Source organism: Helicoverpa armigera, chromosome 6, assembly GCF_030705265.1.
Source record: "Helicoverpa armigera isolate CAAS_96S chromosome 6, ASM3070526v1, whole genome shotgun sequence".
Lineage (NCBI taxonomy): Eukaryota > Metazoa > Arthropoda > Insecta > Lepidoptera > Noctuidae > Helicoverpa > Helicoverpa armigera.
In genome coordinates, this window is record NC_087125.1 from 10,517,782 (window position 1) to 10,537,446 (window position 19,665).

Genomic DNA, 19,665 nt, shown 5'->3' on the forward strand with positions numbered 1-19,665 from the left:
GCTAATGGACGTTTATCTGTGTACACAGGGACCTATAATAGCCGCAGGCTGGCGCCACTCGCCGCCCTCGGGGATGAGACTTCACCGGTCACGAGATCAGCACGAACTATTGACTCCTCACTGTCACCTTCCACTTGCAACTGTCGGCTAGTTGACGCCATCGATCAATACACATTTACTTTACAAACCAACTGCCACATAGAACATAATTTTCCTATGCTGTGGCTCTTTAAAACAAGTTGTGCCTTGAAACTTATTGGTCATAGGAGTCAACTACCCAATCCTATTTATATTGTTATCATTTGCCAGCAAATCGGGAGTCAACCTCGTTATCTGAACTCAGTAGGAACACCTACTCACATCAATTGCCATTTTATAAAACGTTCTATTGTCACCTATCAAATCTTCGATGATTTAACTTAATCACTTAATTGTTAGATCTATTTCTATACAGTGCATGTTGAATACGTTTTATATCTCATTTCCTTGGTCTGCGCATTGTCTGTTCTAAGTGAGGAAATATTTCGACGGTCCACAGTTACAGTTCTCGTGTTAATAAAGCTGATATTTATAAGATTTTCGTTATCTCAAGATTTGACATTGAGCCGTTGTGTTCTTATCAAGTCACTGAACGCTATCTTTTATTAAATGTTTTTCATTTATAAAATGTTTCCGCATTGCGAACATTTTCTGTCCAATAAGATTATTTCCTGCTGTGATCATCATATTATGTATATTGTGAACTGAACCCTGTCGAAAAGATTCTTGCTTCCTACCACGATATTGACAAGGCATTCAAGTATTAATAAAGCCTTTTGTTCTGCTAAACAAAATTATGTTATTGTAACGACGGTCGACGTGTAGCCGCAACCGAGTCACAAAGTTGCAATGCCATAGTGTAATAAAATAATTAAAAACTATAACGTAATAAATACTTAAGATGGTTATGTCTTATAATATTTTATATTATGTGCATTATTTGTGTAAATATCAATTTAGTTTTCATGTCATAACCCTTGGTAAGTATGTCGTGTTAACCTGTAACAGTGGCTTGATACTGTAGGTAACTAACTGTATGGTAACGTATACGGATGTGTGTGTGACACACGCGTGTGTGTGTGTGACGCTTGTTTGTGTTCACTGTCACTTGTTTTAGTATAATTTCCCCGCGGCTGTTTGTTGAGTGCTTGGGTTTGTTTACAACGGTATTGGATCTTTTTAACTTAAATATTCGTGGAGAGCTCATTCGCTACACTTCGCCAATATTTTGCCATAATTATTTTTTTCTAAAATTATTTTTTACTAACACGATCGTTTTGTATAGTGAAGTCTGATTAGTATTGTGATCAGTCGTCTAAATTCTAACATATTTATATGCTTTAGAAATCGATGTTTGAAAACTTTAGAAAGTGTTAAGTGTCATTCCAAACAAAAGACAATATTGTCAGCATTTATAGATTATTTGTTTGAAATAATTTGCGTTGATTATTGTGAAGTTGCAACATCTGTGAACTGTGTCCGTTTATGAAAATTGTTATAAATTTCCGTAGTTTAGTTATTTGAAGCTTAGTTTTAGTTGTGTATTCGGCTACTTACTATTTGGAATTAATTAGTGACTAATACAAGTTCTAAAAGATTAATAGTCCGATCACTGTTTCATAGTTTTGTTCATAATTAGGAGAGAATAATGGTAGAGTGATTCGAAGAAGGATTAAAGTATTTTGTTAATATAAAATGATGCTGGCACCAATGACCATGCGGTGTCGTTATAAATATAAAAACATGCTTAATATGCGACAATATTTAGCAATTGGGAGTATATAGAGTATATTATATAATGAAAACTACAAACATTATTATTGCTGTGTAAAAATGTAAACCTAATATAAATGTAAATTATGTAGTATAATATAAAGCTGTTTTATGAAGTGTTCTTATAAGCATATGGAGAGTAGATATTGTCTTTCCAATTTACCTATGTGGCGCAGGCGAGAGTGCTTTCCGCGTTGTTCATAACGTCTAGTTTGTAGTGTCACGTACCTTGCTACACCACGTAGGAAGGAACATTATATTGCCTCTGACGCGTAGTCTGTAAGTGTGGCGGGAAGCGCTCTCGCACTGCGAACTATTTTGCCTTGAATTTTTGTTTTGCCATGTGAAAATATCATGGAAGATGTTAGTTTGATTTCGATGGAAGATCAAAAATTATTTTTCCACTTGATCGTATAAATAAAGCGTGTAGTGTTAGAGGTGGGCGATAATTGTTGATTATTGATTAAAATTAGGTGTTTGTGGCATTGGATAGTAGTTGAGACGCGTTGACATGGTAGTGTGCGCGAGCGGCGGCCCGAATGACGTCACCGGCGTGACGTCACACCGCCGCTCGCCGCACTCACTAGTGGAGTGTAGTTATTGTTATCTTCGGATGTTGCAGAAATGTTTCGGGATCGCGTCGTTTGGTTCATGGGTATTTGTGATCATATTTGCATAGTTATTAAAAAAATAAAAAAATCTATATTATTATAATATAAAAGTCTGTATTGAAACCGACAGTAGTTATCAGTAGTAGTGTTATTGCGCGCACCACGTTTGGATGGCTTGAATTGATCGTTCGGATGCAACTCCTGAGACGTTTGCCGTTCTGTGGGGTTATAAATACCCGTGCAGTCATATTTGCGGCTAATTAAAGGAATAAGAGTTGCGGGTAGTGCATATGCGTGAAGCACGTGTGTGTCAGTGTGACGCGCGCACTAACACGTCATAAAGGAATAAACTCACGCCCTCCACTCGTGCACCAAGTAACAGCTAACGGCGCGTACCATTAGTGTAATGGTCAATTAATGTTACAGCGTCATCATTCTAACACGTTTATGTAGGAAACAAATTTGACTCTGAAATAAAAGAAGTTATTTAATTTTGGAAATGTTTGTTTTATTTTAGTTAACCCTGATCATGCTCAATTATTTACTAAGACATTTCCAATCCCAATAAATGCTGACTAACAGCCAGTTTCTTCATCAAAAGTAAAAGCCTAAGTTATGTCATAAAGTAAAAGTAACGGTCAAATTCATTTTATCTATTAGTTTTGCTGTTACTTTAGCCTTGTTAAAACGAATTTGACCGTTACTTTTACTTTATGCCATTACTTTGGCTTTTACTTTTGATGAAGAAACTGGCTGTAAGTGGCAAATTGACACTATTTTTTCAAAATATTCCTTCCTTGCCTCAAATAGATATAGCTACCTACTAGCCTACCCATCCAAATAAATACCCTGCTGAACTGTAGCTTAACTCTAATGTGGGCGCATACCTTTAATTACATATACAGAACCGACGCAAGCTTTAATGCCTGTAGCACACCTCCGCTGCGAAACAACAACTGCGAAACCGCTGCGTGAGTTTCGCTGTGCAACAGTACTACACTTACGCGAAACTATAATAGCGAAACAGAGCGAAACCTAAAACTAGAACAGGGCCCCGATTCTCCTAATTTTACTTAACCGTCATACGATTCAAGTTCGACTCGATTCGACTGAGATCCGATCCCGACTCGATTACGATTGAAGCGTATGTGGCATTCCGCTATTTTTTTTTAAATAAACGTTTTTATCCTTTTCTGTCATTCAATAATGAATCATTTTGTCTGGAAATGATTTACGATTGCAAAATGATTGTACAGTAAACTACCGTATGGACCAAAATCACCAAAATAGTAGACCAATCGCACACCAATCAAATGTCAATCGAATACGATTGGTCTTTTATTAGTAGCAGAATGCCCGGTATGGTTAAAACTGCTATTGCGATCATATTGCGATTCGATTTCTACTCGATTTTGACATTATTAACTTAGGAGAATCGGGCCCCAGTTGATTCCTATTTCGCTCATAAAAATTGTCGATTGCTACAGACGCGTCCGAGATACACGCGGAACCGCTCCAAAATGGCGGACAACGGGCGGAGATGTAGACGGCGCCTAAGCAAATGAGCGAAATCATGTTAGAAAGAGACAACGTCATAGTCAGTTTTGTACGTTAGAGCAGGGAATTTCGCTTTTAATTTGCCGGCCAACAACTCACAGCGAAACTATGGCGGTTTCGCCCTTTAGGTTTCGCAGCGGAGGTGTGCTACAGGCATAAATGATGATAAGTATCTAGTTCTTCCGGGGGAGTACAGCATTGCCCTACAAGCCGGCGATTCTTTCCATTCTGAAGATGGGTAAAACTTCACAAATTAGAGTCAAGTATAGACATGGTTCGATAGCCAGCAGATACCTATCTTTGCTATAACAATACATTTAGGATCCCACTACAGTTTGATAGATCGGCAATACGTGACAGATGGCAATACGCGGTATAATTAAGTCCAACAATACACATGGACACTAGATGAAAGCAGGCCTCTTACATACGGGGCTGCTATAGGCAAACGTATTACAACGTATTCGTATATAACGAAACGTTTTTGTTATCAACATTAAAAAAATTGAAAATAGGACATAACAATGGATTATAAGGAGAAAAGAAGTCACAATACCTATATGTAGCTATGTGTAGTTTATCAGTTATATTAGCACCCATAACAATTAATAAAATACCATGGGGCTAACCGGCGTGTGTGAAAAGGTGCCCCGACATTATTTTATTATTTATTTATATTCCAGCTAAAAACATTTCAGTTGCAGCTAAATAATCCTTACTAAAGTGACGCAATTCATCATTGACCATAAGGTCTGCAGATCCTGGGTTTGCAAGGCAACCCTGCAAGGCTTGCTTGTATCTAATACCCTTCCAAGTCCGAGAGTCAAATTGTTGTATAATTTTATTTTCTTATTGTCTCTCTCGATTTTTAAAACGAGTAAGTACTTATCCCTAAAATTGAATTCACTATTGAGTCAGAGACTAACAACTCCTTAGCTTTCTTAGATGTTTTGGTTATCCTTAACCCTAATAACACCTTGAGTCACACTGTGTACCTAAAGTAAAAAAACCCATTCAGACAAATACCTTCATGGTGAGTCCCATCACCACCCAATACATACATTGAAATTAAAAAACATCCCAATAGAGAATACGGTTGGAGCGCACCATCTGCTTGGAATCCCATCATAGAAACTATGAAAGCCAAATCCAAGCCGAAAACTGCTAGACCTAAAGATACTGTGAGTTCGTTTTGCGTGAATTGGATTGTCAATAATCAACAAAATGTAACTGTTAACCAAAAATATCAAGACGACCAACACCTTCGTCTGCCCGTGAAAGTTTCTTTCTGTTAACTTAAAGTTTTTCACGCGTTTCGATAGAATCACAAGAATGCAATGACGGTTGGCAATTTGGCGGTAAAATATGACAGATACCTAACCCTCTTTTGACAGAAATTGGGAGGATATTCTCGATTTCTATACAGATATGACAGATACACAGAATCATAGGACTGCTTCTTCGCATCATTGCTGTGTTTTCGAAGACATATAATGGGAGTATATACCCTTTACTAGTCTACAACATGTCTCGTTATGTATTCTATTCCTGGTATTTCGCAAAGCTGTGAGTGCAACACATGTCGGTGGCGCTAGTGACTCGTCACCGCGGATGCCGGAAGTTTAATGGAGTCCTGAATTCCTAATTCGCTGCGTGTCCCAGCTACTTCGATTGGCTCCAGATTTAAACAAATAAGTATTTGTGTGGTCTACTTAAGTTTTTGCCTTATTTCATGTGTCGTGAACTTTCTTAGTGGGATAGAGGTAGAACCTACCTATAAGAATAGTCTCGGCTACAGATTGGCCTGCTTAATATTATGCAGTCACTCTTAGCATTTCAATTTGTGGATTTATTTTAATGTACCTAAGGCTCCACATTTCTTTCACTATGACATTGCCCAGCAATAGGATGCATTCGAGTACTTAGTAGTTTTTCCAAAGCACTAAGTGGATAATCTTTAAAAAAGCCAACAGATCAAAAATTGGTTATTTTCACTTATATCATTCGGTTGTTAAATCAAGCTTCGTTTACTTACGTTTCGTTGCTTAAGGTTCTCTTGCTAACTTACAGTGGGTAGCACTTAAACAAAACGGCGTTGTTCCAAACACCGCGACATCGAAGGTTCCCATGATCGATTAGAATTAAAGTAGCGAGTCCACGGCTTTAGGCACGCATATCACACTTTCGTAACGAATCGACAGCATTATCTATTAATTATTCTTGTTATGCAACCAGGTACGCAGATTAGACATGCTAATGATGAGACCCTGTCCTACTGCGGAGTGGGTTTGGTCCCATTGACTCCGAACACATTGTTTTCTGTTAGCAAAATTTTCATACATTTGTTCCACTAGGGTCCAAAATTTTTTAGAACAAAATAAATTAAAATATACCTTCAAATTCCTTCCACGTGGTTCCAAAAAATGTTGTCAAAATTACATCTCTGCTCCTGCTTAAAATCTTAGAGCTAGAGGGAAAGATTTTATTATTTTTAAAGAATTATTTCTTTCGCTTTGGACCCGTTGGGAAGGAATTTGTGGAGCAGGAGGGAACAAGCCGCGAAGTGTCGTAGGAAAATGAAACAAGCTGATACTTTTGTTTTTTTTACTGACTAGCTTAACAACTGATACAAATGTACAAAAATACAAAATGCGCTATATAATAGTCAATATAATCATGGTAATGCAGCCTTTCAGCAAGATTCAGCGCAGATCATTCGATAACACTTAAAATAATGAGAAATAACTGAACTAATATCTAGTGTATGTGATGTTAATAATTTAATTCTACAAGCTATAAGTAAGTATGAGATTACAGTTAGTCGTTATTTACAGTTTATCTAAAATGTTACAGATCTAGTGTTTACATTGGACTACAGTATTTACATAGATATAACTAACGGAAGTACAATGCACTTTGATAGCGATATATGCTATACTTTATATACTAAATTGTAGTACACATTATTGTTCACGAGTTTACTCTGGTTACTTTAATAAGTCTTGAAAGTCAATGTTCCTATTTGGTTAACTGAAAATGTTTTAATACTTTTAAACATGATTAATTTTAATACGCAAATTGTGGTTATCGAATTATCTAATTTAAGGCGAAGCGTAAGCGTTGATTTTAGTTTCAATATAAAAATAACGAAATACTGTTTTATTCATAACTTTGGTTGATTTGTGGCCAAAAAATAAAATAACAAATCAATAATTTAAAACGTTAAGTATCTAATATTTTCTAAATAAATCAATCTTTCGTAGGAACTTATTTATAAACTTACGCACAATAGCAGATGTTTTTATTATAATAGACATGAAGTCATAATTGTAATGAATAACAATAATACGGTACAGGAACATCGCCATTAGGCGACGACCTTTATTCGATTCGGGCTAAACCCGTTAGTCACCGTGTGGTCCATTCGATCACAGAATCTGCCCACTTGGTATTGTAGCACACCTACATAAAAAATCACTAAAGCATCCTACTTTCGCGTTGCTTTCTACTCAACAAATCATTCATCAGGTCACTCACTACTAATGTTTCTGAAGTACAAAACTGTCTATTCATGTCAGTCAGTCTACTTTTCGTTGTAACTCGTGCTCTACTAAGTAATACGTTACTCGACACGACATTACAATAGAATACTTAAAGTTATTCTTTTACATACACAATTTAAACTAATTACATCTACAGAGATGGTAATTATGCAGATCTAAAGAATATTAAATACATCTCGATATCTTCTACGTACTACTAAACTTTTTCGTGTAATTCGTTGGCCGTGAGTCACCCCGTAACTTGTTTACCAATCAGAATTAACCTTGCGTACACAATACAAGAAGACAACTCGTATGAATACGTTTTGTTATTATGCGTCAACGTAGTTCAATACAGCGCGTGTTTACTGTTAGATTACAAATCAAACAGCGGCCGCGGTGACTCATCCACCATCTCTTATTTAATCATCTTAAATATCACAGAGGCATTAATTACGTAATTCAAAATGGCGGTACACAGATCACCGTGCGGATACTTACCCTTTCCGATGGGAAAGCCACATGTAGAAAATAACCGTATCAAAATAATACGCGCAAAGTTAAAGCTGTTATTTTCTAAACGTGACGTCAGATATAAGCGTTGCAGAGTCTGACAGTGAAGAGAAAATATCCAGTGCGATAGCAACTAATGGGCGAGGCGCAGATCGTATGCAAAACGTATGCGACGATATTTTAATCCCGTTCGTGTCAGGACGCGTTGGCGGCGGGCGTGGTGATGTGTGAACCGGCCTTTATACTTACAACTACGGTATAAAATGTATTCTAGTTACACATTGCGACGTAGACACCGGACGAATGTAATTTCTCCATCATGGTGTCGATCACAGGCAGTGTTGGAATGGAAGATTGGACTGGAGGGGGCCGACCGCGATGTATTGCAACCGCTTGCAATTAATCGTGCAATGTCCAATAATTTAAGCGGTATTGTTGATGTTCTTTTGCAATATGGGTAGTCATATCCCAAAGCCCCCATGTCCGCTTGACCCTGATCTTCAGTCCTCGATGATTCAGCCAGCAGGTAACACCTATGGAAAAAAAAAAACTTTTAATATGTGAGAGGAGCGCGAGCCTCCGTGAGTCAGAAGTTATGTGACGCGCGGAGTGACTCAATCTTGTTAGCCACGAATAATGGACTTACTATTAGGTATGTGCCTCCATGACAAATGCATAGCGCTAATGGGGGAGGGGTGTGATAATATTATGTGGTTAGTGGAAAACACTTTCACGGCTACCGACTCATTCATATTCACCGCAGTTCATATTATAGAATCTAATCTTTCGTTTCTCAATGGCTCCCGTTTTTTTTAATGCAAATGAGTTAGAATATGTAGTACAATTATCGAACTTGTGCTGTGAACACACAGTGTAATTATCTAGCCTAGTTCTAGTCCTAGTTCTCGATAATATTCGGGTCTAGATTAATGTGCATCTAATCGCAAAATGTTAGGTATACGTATCTACTTAATTAAAAACATAGGAGTAGAGTTTATATTAAACTTTAATTTCCTTTCTTTGTCCATGGCGTAATACGTTTTTAGCTCCGTAAATAAGGTTTATCACTGTTTCTTTGTGACATAAAGGTAAAAGAACAATATGGGTACTGCGAAGTTTCCCAAGCTACAAAGCCATTGGAACCGTTAAATACACGTCTATTGACAACAATAACGCATTGATTTCATATGTTTTATACGCACAAAACAAAGGCTATAAAAGCACCGCCAAGGATTGTGTTATGCAAGCCCTATAAAACAATAAGTATGACAAATTGTGGTTCTTATTAATTCTATAAACCACGCCATGAATAATGCTTGGAGAATCAATATTTACATTGTAATATTACCCATGGTATTGACGTTGCAAGAGATATCTTTAAGGAAGGAAACAGTTACTGGAAAAACATATGCGTTTTCATTCATAAAGTGGCAAAACAATTTTTTAACTAACCAACATTTTAAGCTGGTATTTCCATTCAAGCTTAACACAACGAATCCAGTTCAGAGTTAACTGGTCGTTTAATAAAACCAGAAACGCTATAATAATAAAACCGGTAAAATGGCTGGGAGCGATATAAAAATGATGTCGTGCTTGTGTGAAAGGATCGCTGTTCAGCGTAATACTTTGTCAGTAATACAGTTTGTGATACAAACATGTTCTGTTATTAGACGAGGCATCCTGCTCACGGGTCCTGACCTTTTATCGTTCGTGTATCAAGTGGCCAGTGGGCTGTGGACGCATAAAATGCCGCATTCATTCTCAAGGTACAGTCTCTTCGTCGCAGATATCGGCCGTGCGACTTCAATTTGACTTAATGCGGGTTTTAATTATCGTATACATCTGTTAATTATAGGAGGTATGGGATTAAAAGAAATAATATACTAATTTGATATTGAAATATTTATTCTATACTTTAAATGGTACTTGGAAGCAATACGTCCGTCTAACAAGATCCCGTGACGCAGTGTGTGTAGAGTTAAATAAACAGTAGATTGTTCAGATAGAACAAAGAACAATGTTATCGAAAGTTAGGGGTATTAGTTTTTGCTTTATATAATCCAACACGCCCCCTCAAAAATTAATCCCTAACTTTTAGTCATTCGTTAGTTTACTATACAGTATCTAGTCTACAATTCAACATTACAAAGTGAATACCAACTTATAAATACGACGTAACATATTATACTTCCAAGTAAGGTCTGGGACAACTGTACAATAATGGTCCAACATTTGCTGCACAGGATCAGGGAAAACCCAGAAAAACCTGATCAGACCATTTCATAATGAAATTGTACTTAAATTAAAACTTATTCTATACCCAATCCTTTTCTCAGTCTTATAAAAGACACGACTGGTAAAGGTTTTGTCAACAAGTCTGCCAACTGGTTACCTGTGGAAATATAATTTAATTTTATTACATTTTTCTCAACTTGTTCTCTAGAGAAATGATATTTTATATCTATGTGTTTGGACCTTTTATGACTTGTTGGATTATTAGCTATGCTAATACATCCGTTATTATCTTCATATAAAATAATGGGCTTATTAATTTTAAGTTTATGCTTTCTGCCAGAGACTTAAGCCATAATGCTTCTTTAACAGCTTCATATAAAGCCATATATTCGGATTCAGTAGACGAGACCGCTACTGATGTTTGTCTCTTTGTACACCATGTAATTGTATTTTGATCAAATAATTTAAACACATATCCAGTAGTGCTTTTCCTATCATTACAATCGTGGCCACCCCAATCTGAGTCGACATATCCACTTAGGATGTTATTGTAATTATTTCTTGTATATGTTAACTTCAAATCAATTGTGCCTTTGATATATCTTAAAACTCGCTTTAAGCATAACCACAATTCTTTATTGTTCTTATTTGTGTACCGACTTAAAATATTTACGCATGTACTTAAGTCCGGACGCGTACAAAGCATAATGTACATTAAACAACCGATCAGGTGACGGCATGGTGCGTCACACTTCTTATCAGCGTTAAGAGCTTCATAGTTTAATTTAAGCTCCATCGGTGTGTTTATAGGATTGCAATCACTCATATTAAATTTATTCAAAACGGTTTTAATGTAAGCACTTTGGTCTAAAGTAATTTTATCATGGTGTCTCTCTATTTTAATGCCCAAAAATAATTTGATATCGTGTAAGTCGGTCATTTCGAATTTAGTCATTAAATATGCTTTGAAATTATTCATTGTTTGCAAATCTGCACATGCTATAACTAAATCATCGACGTACAAGATTACGTAAATATTTTAGAAATGTCTCCTTTACCTTTCATATATATACACCTATCTACTGGGGAGTTCTGAAAACCTATTTCTTTGAGACATTGTTCAAATGTTTCGTACCAACATCTAGCTGATTGTTTTAAGCCATAAAGAGCTTTGTTTAATTTGCATACGTAATTATCTTTACATTTTACACCTTCAGGAACTTTCATGTAGATTTCTTCCTTTAGTGTACCATTTAGAAATGCTGTTTTACATCCATATGATGAATCAGTAAATTATATTGATTTGCGTAGCTAATTAAGAATCTAAAGCTTGCTATTCTAGCAACTGGTGCAAATGTTTCATTATAATCACTAAGATATTCTTGACTGAAACCTCTAGCGACAAGACGTGCCTTATATCTTGAAGGTTGACCTGAAACGTCATTTTTAATAGTGAATATCCATTTACAGTCTACAATATTTTTATTTAATGGTTTTGGTACTAATGTCCATGTATTATTTTTCTTAAGAGAATTGAGTTCTTCTCTGACTGCTTTTTCCCACTGATTCCTATCGTTCAGAGATTTAATTTCATTTAATGATTTTGGTATATTACTTGTGATGGATAACGCACTATAGACATCATAGTCATTTTCATTATATGATTTACGCGAACATGTTTTCAGTCTTTCACTTCTTCGTAAATTTAAAATTCATCAGGTTTATCCTGATTTTGTGTTTCAAACTACTCTCAGATTCATTTTCAGGTTCATTCGGTATTTCATGACTACCGATTTTTCGAATTTTACTTGTACTGCATTCATCAGATTGAGAGCTATCTGATTTAGGGCCAGAACTATGAGACTTATAAGACACTGATTTTGTTACGGAGTCATTATCAGTTTCGTCTTGGGAATATGTATTATTACTCCGTTCAGGTCGTAATGAAGGCCTAGATTCGATAAAATTAGTCTCATCAATTACAACGTCCCTTACAGTTTCATATTTTCGAATTCTGTATTCCAAACTTTATAACCATTGGGTTCATAACCTACCAGTATTCCTTTCCACGACCTATTGTCAAATTTGTTTTTACTGGTTTTATTATGAACATATACAGTTGAACCGAAAACTCTGAGATTTTAACGCTTGGTTTCCTATCATGCCACATCTCGTATGGTGTCTTTGATTGACTTAAAGCTTTCGTAGGCGTAATATTTATTAAATAAACTGCAGTTAAAACTGCATTTCCCCAAAACGTTTTGATGCTTTAGTGCCATTTAACATAGCACGAGCTTTTTCTGTTATTGTGCGAACCATACGTTCTGCAACACCATTTAACTGTGGGGTCCTAGGAACTGTTAAATGATAGCTTATGCCTCTTTCTCTACAGTTTTTCATTTCGGTGGATAAGTATTCACCACCGTTATCACTATAAAGATTTACTACTTTGAAATTGAATTTAGCCTCACTTTTAGCGACATAGTCTTTAAAAGCTGTAAACACTTCTGATTTGTAAGTTAACATATACACCACACAATAATGTGTGTATTCATCAACAAATAAAACAAAATAATTTCTGTTATCTATTGTTGGAGGTGTTATAGGACCACAAACATCTGAATGCACAATAAACAGAGGGCGTTTAATGTAACTTTTGTCTTTAACTTTATTAAAAGGCAGGCGAGTCTGCTTCCCATTTATGCATGCTTCACACAACTTATCATTTGGAGTTACGGTATTTATTTCATCTAAGTCATCAATCATATTATGACATTTTAACTGCAGGAATTTAGTTTTACTTATATGTCCTAGGCGTTGATGCCATAATTCATATTTATTTTCATTAACATAACATGCTTGGGAAGCGGATTCCCTTTATTACTGGTATTTTAAACTCTAGAACTATAAGATTATTCAATGTCTTACCTTTCATGATGATTTTACCTTCCTTTGTAATTTGTGTGCCTTTGTCATCAAATATTATGGTGAATCCTGCTTGCTGCATCTTTGATACCGATATTAAATTATATGGTACTTCGGCACAGAACAATACATTTGTAAGTATTCCTTGCACTCCTGTTTGACTGATAAGATTTATGTTTCCTTTTAGTTGCTGAAATAAATGTATTGTTTTAGCTACTGAAATTTTAAAGGAGGATTTAAACATTCAAACGATGTGAAGAGATCATCTCTATTTGTGATGTGATCAGACGCTCCTGAATCTAATAGGAATTTAATTGTGAGTGGTCTTTTCATAATGGTATGCGCTTGTCATGAACGCAAATCCTGAAAAGAAGAATTCGAGGTCGTTCCTCTTGCAGGGCAATAGTTTGGACTTGTCTTGTCCTTTCTGGGGCATTGTTTTGTATATTTGTCTGTCTTTTGAAATAGAAACAATCCTGTTTCTTGTGTCCTTTGCGTCCACAGTAATGACATTTCACAAATTTTGTTTGTTTGTTTTCTTGAATGTTGTATTCTTCAAATAGTTTTGTTTTGTGCGATTGTATCTGTTTTTATTATATTTTTCTTCAACATGGAGTATCTTTAAACTGGTATCACGACTCTCGTTTTTTAATTTTACTTCGTGATCTAATAGTCTAGTTTTTACAAAACCGAGAGTGATATTTTCTTCAGATAGTGTCTCAATTGCAGTGATAACGCCATCATATGTATTCGGGAGAAGTAATAAATGAGCTACTTTGTCCGTTTCCTCTAATTTAGCTCCAGCAGCTGATAATTCTGTCAGCAGATCGTCAAATGTTGAGAAGTGTTTGATCAAGGGTATATCGGCTTTTAATTTTAATCCCAATAATTGTTTCTCAGCGCTAATTGAGTTGCTACACTTTTCCTTTCATAGATCGCGTCAAAATGTTTAAAAACTGCTTGAGCAGTCCCATTTTCATTAATATAATTAAGATATGAGTCCGCCAAATATTCGACTATAATACTTTTGGCTGCCTTATTATTCTTTTCCCACTCAGCGGATCGCGTTCCAGGAATTTCTTCGTCAATAACACTGAGCAAGTTTAACTCTGAAAGCAGTGTACGAATTCTAAATTTCCATACACTGTACTTTTCTCCATTAAAAGGCTTAATGTTTCTTTTCACTTTTTCCATTGTCACAACTTTATTTTTATTTACAACTATGCACTTTACTGTCACTACGCACTACTGAATGTTCTCACTACTAAAAGTCCTTTTTCGCACTGGGCCCATAACCTATAGGAGGTATGGGATTAAAAGAAATAATATACTAATTTGATATTGAAATATTTATTCTATACTTTAAATGGTACTTGGAAGCAATACGTCCGTCTAACAAGATCCCGTGACGCAGTGTGTGTAGAGTTAAATAAACAGTAGATTGTTCAGATAGAACAAAGAACAATGTTATCGAAAGTTAGGGGTATTAGTTTTTGCTTTATATAATCCAACATTAATTTGATAACATCTAGTAATCAAATTAATAGATAGCAGTTTAATATTAGCCCCGTACAAATCTTGTCAAATTCCTATCCCGAGTAAGCAAATCAAGAGATACGGGTAATTGAAATCGGCGTGAATATACTTACGAGATAAGAGTAGCAAACCTTAGTTGTTATTTATTAGGAAACTCTCTGTAATTTTCTTTTCAGAAGTTATCTACTAGAAATGGTTATGAAGCATAAACAAAATATTGACGACAAATTGCAGGTTTTTGCGAAAATATATTTGTATTTTTCTTGTATGAGCTAGACCCACTTAACTCAAATGAACCGTTAACATCTGTAAGTAGGAAAGTATGAACAAACAATTTATTTCAGTAACTGTTCAATATTTGTTGGTCAATTTTTTTGTCGGTCAAACGGCACTGTACTTATTGCCCATCAATTGACAGTAACGAGGACTAATGAACTGAGAGATTAGCAAACTGCTTGGGGATAATTTAAACTCAGACGCATGTACAATTGAAGAATAATTAAATTATTATGTGCTATGTATTTCTCTTCCAGACCTCGAGACTATACGTAGAGTCCTGGATTTTTGGGAGGCGAACGTAGGGCCGAAGCCAACACGCTGAAGCCCTTTTGAGACAACTTTAATGAAATGGTGACACAAACCCCACGATTATCCCTGTACTATAGAAATGTACCCAAGGACAATCCCCGGTTCTGTGCTAAACTATTGCTAAATATGGAGGAAAACCATTTGGGCTGTTGTGATGGGATGTTAGTGGACTAGGATATGGGAAACTATAGGAACTATGGCACCTGCCGATGACAATGTATTTGATACATATTGCTATGTATTTATTACTGTTAGGTACGTACTACAATTCTACATGAATGAATGAACTTCACCTATAAGAATAATGAATGAAAAACAGGAAAATGTTGTATGTAGTAAGAAGATAAATAATGTTAGGTATTACCTACTCTAAGTGCGTCAGAAATGAAATAACAATTATTTACTGCACATAAAATGCATAGGTATAGCCATCTATGGAAGCTGTTCTTAGCTTTACAAACATAGCATTACCATTTATATAAAACCTGGAAGTGTTTTTTTGCTACTAAACTTGTGTATGATACAGGCTGTTGCTTTTTAATTAGACTAAAGATGGTTTCGTACACTTAAAGTAAGAATGGATTGTTGTAGTTTAAATATCCGAGTGTTTTATTAGATAAAGTTCGTATCCGTACATTAAGATAAGGTTCCGCTTAACTGCCTCGTTTCTCTAATAGCCACAAGGGACTAATAGTCATGGCTTGCCAACGACACTTACAACTGGTTAAAGTTTTAAACATACCTTATCGTCTAGCTAGAGGGAAAACTTATTATGTAGAATAATCATGTAGAATTATTTAACAAATCCCTACTTCAAATTTTGAAGGTAATAATTAGGTACCCCGTAAAAGGTTACTGTTACAGCCTTTTTATCGTCCCAATGCTGGGCACAGACCTCCTCTCACACGAAGAAGGATTGAGCATTAATGACCACGCTTGCACAATGCGGGTAAGTGATTTCAGACTTTATAGTCCGGGTTTCCTCAAGATGTTTGTAAAAGGTTATTTCAAATATATCACGATTCAATATTATAATCACGATTAAGTACAGAAATAAATATAATTGTGAATCACGGCGTGTAAATATATTTGTATTGCATTAGGTGTTATCGAGAACCTGTGATTGATGATTCATTGCAGGTACACTTCGCGCGAATTGTTAAGATAAATATCACGCTTTATATGTAAGAGAATTTGTATAATTAATTGAATTGTTGCTGGTCTTGTGTGGCCAGCTTTATATCTATGTATGTATGTATGTGTAGTTTATATGCGACGCAGAAGACATATAACATGGTAAACATATTTTGTAAATGTAATTAAAGTAGACGGAGTTGATACATCATTCCATAATTAACTGTATTTTTTTGTGAAAATGCGAACAAAATATGTAGTCGAGTAAACAACCCTCACCTTTATATTTTACCAATAAGACAAGACCAAAAAGTCATGCATAATTTTACACTGTCTGTTCCTTATTTCCATCACCGCCTACCTTCCTAGAATACTACTACCTTTGCAAATACCTAGGCCATTAAATTTGTAGTATGTTATCTAAACTCCATAGTTACGTGGGTGGCGACTTAACTATAGTTTTGCAACCACAACGCTAACAGTTATTGCTAAATTAATATCTTAAACGACTCTCGGCGTCAATTTCAAAGAACCTCGGTACAATTTTCACGCTCGATTAAATTTCCTGGACTAACTGGTTCTGTTGATACGGTAGGTAATGTTTGTAATGTAACTTGTACTCGTTTTGTACTGTTTTAGAACTTGTACTTAAAATTATAAATGCCTTGTTTGATGATTCTAAAATATTTTCAATATTTAACGAAATTAGACAATTAAAATTAATTATTAATTAGATAATCTCTTATTTAGAAAAGGCTCATTCATCTTATTTAGAAAAGGCTTATTTAATACTGTATCATAATATTCATAAAGTAGGGAAATATTGTTAAAAAATATTTTATTTAGGACTAGCTGTTGCCCGCGACTTCGTCTGCGTTCTCATGCATTTAATCGTTCATTGCTCATCCCCCGTAGGTGATAGCGTGATAATATATAGCCTATGTGTTGAACCGGCCTCCAGGTAATAGTCATGCAAAATTTGATTTAAATCCGTGCAGTACTTTTTGAGTTTATCCGGGACAAACATACAGACAAATAGACATACAGACAAAAATTCTAAAAACTACATATTTGGGTTCAGAATCGATTATGGATCACACCCCAAGTATTCTTTTAAAAAATATTTAATGTACAGTTTTGACTTTCCTATCATTTTATTATATGTATAGATCACACAGGATAATGTAGGATTACTTATATGATCGTAACCAAATATTTTTTTTGTCTCTACGTGGTAGAGAAATATGAAAACACAAATAATAAATGACTATATTCTAATGACTGAAGATAAACGATGTTAACACAGAATTATACGACAGTTTAAAAGGAAACAATTAATCTTGATGTCATGACCGGTGAACGCACGATAAAAATCAGGTTGTAACAGATTTTCCGTGAAGTAGGTGACTAATCTATGACCGATCAATGAATACGGAATTGGAGGCTAAGGTTACTCTAAAATGAATCACGATTGGAATACTGTTAGAAGCAATGATTATTAATTTTTGAGTCTGAGTTATTTGCTGTTTGGGAAATAGTTGTAAGCACTAATGTAACGGAAAAGTTAACGTTTAGAAACATTATCGAGTTTAGACAGTAAGTTTGTAATTTTCGTTGTAATGTAACTGTGACAGTAAAACTGTTTATAACATATTGTTGTCTGGACGTTATGTTAACATTAAATAATCAAGGTACCTATCTACAAGTGGGTTAACTTTGAGCATTGTCAGAACTGTTTATGAAGATGAGGAAATAGGTACCTATTCTTGTTTTTGATAGAGTGACAGGGAGGAATGGAATCGGAAAACCTAAAGCACCGACCCCAAATAAAATTGAGAGTTTGGGAGGAAGATATAACTATTACGTATTTAAACCAGAGATATAACCAAGATATAACTATCCAGAAGTTATATTAAGTCACATAAAGAGACATAGGTGAAAAAAAATCGGCTAAAAGCATAAATTGTTTCAAATATTGCTTATTTATTATGATATATACCTAGGTATATATTACTGAATTTTAGTAACTATGTGCACTTGTAAGTAGCACAATGCAAGCGTGTCAAGGCGTTATACCAAAATTATGATAGCAACGATCAATACGGTCATTATATCAAAGATTTACTATATATTTATACTTTAAATTAGGATAATTACTTAGTTTAGAACTGTATGGCTTATGTGTATAATTGAAACTTTGATAATTTTATCTATAACTAACTGTTATGACCTTTTTACGTTTCAATTCTCGTACCGTAGTAGGATATTTTAAGAAATAGAGAAGTTAAACCGTGGAAGTGAAGGACAATCATAATAATTGTGATAGTTTATCATTTTTTTTTTACTACAACTTTAATACTGTTACATTAATACAATGTTAACTTCATCCAAAAATACTTTCTTTGAAAATCGATTAGCTCTACTAGAAAATAAAAGTACGCGTCCTGGGGTGTACCAACCATAACAATATAACAACTTAGCCTCACCCATCGACCGTACATAGCTTATATAGTCTGTCTATGTTGTCCGTCTGTCTATACCAAGGGCTTTTAACTACCAACATCTCTATTTACGTTAAGTTACTGTTACTTCTCCCTTCAAGGGCATGACCTACTAAACGTTCCTAGATTGAGTCTTGAGACTTCGTGGCAGGAATGGTGGAATATCTCCAGCAGAAAGAAGGGTAGTTCATATTACACTATCCAACCGGTTGTAAAATCAAAACCGTGGTTCAGTCATTTTAAAAAATACCCTAAACAGGTTATTTCAGTCCTGTGCAGAATACGATTAGGTCATTGTTGTACTCCGGTCTTCTTGCGCAAAATTCGGGTGCAGGACTCATCCCTCTGCGAGTGTGGACTGGATGAGGGTACCCTGGACCATATATTCTTTAATTGTCCCAATAACTCATCTTTTGATTTATATGGTCGTCTTCGAAATCTTAAGATTCCTCTCCTACTAATTTCCGCCCTCTTAACTTACTCCTGTCCAGAATTGCTCCAGGCGCTATTGATGTCTATCCATCGAAATAATATTAAATTATAAACTGTGGCCTATTTATTTAGACCACTGTTTGTATAGTTGTGGTATATATATTATTCGTTTTATGTTACTAACATATTGTTATTATTTATATATGTAAATGTATTTCTGTTTGTTTCAGTGCCGTCCTACTAACACGTTAAGTTACACAAGTTTGTCTTCAAGATCAA

At 35.3% G+C, this 19,665-nt stretch overlaps 2 protein-coding genes and 1 long non-coding RNA gene across 5 annotated transcripts in view; 1 reads left to right on the plus strand and 2 right to left on the minus strand.

Moving 5' to 3' along the window:
- Gckiii (Germinal centre kinase III) overlaps positions 1-2,923 on the plus strand; it is a 67,513-nt gene extending 64,590 nt beyond the window's left edge. For all 3 annotated transcript variants that reach the window (XM_064035356.1, XM_064035354.1, XM_064035355.1), the window contains exon 12: positions 29-2,923. In XM_064035356.1, the coding sequence (XP_063891426.1) occupies positions 29-38 (10 nt within the window). In that variant the 3' untranslated portion in view covers positions 39-2,923. The remainder of the gene's footprint in view (positions 1-28) is intronic.
- A 3,647-nt stretch (positions 2,924-6,570) lies between these two features.
- Positions 6,571-19,665, minus strand: part of LOC110371062 (integrin beta-6) — a 43,803-nt gene continuing 30,708 nt past the window's right edge. The window contains exon 7 of the mRNA XM_064035196.1: positions 6,571-8,568. The gene's annotated coding sequence lies outside the window, so the exon portion shown is untranslated. The remainder of the gene's footprint in view (positions 8,569-19,665) is intronic.
- Positions 9,925-13,370, minus strand: LOC135117018 (uncharacterized). The gene is made up of 2 exons (XR_010276586.1): positions 13,199-13,370; positions 9,925-10,427 (listed from the first exon to the last, which is right to left on the minus strand). It is a non-coding gene; the product is annotated as an uncharacterized LOC135117018 (long non-coding RNA).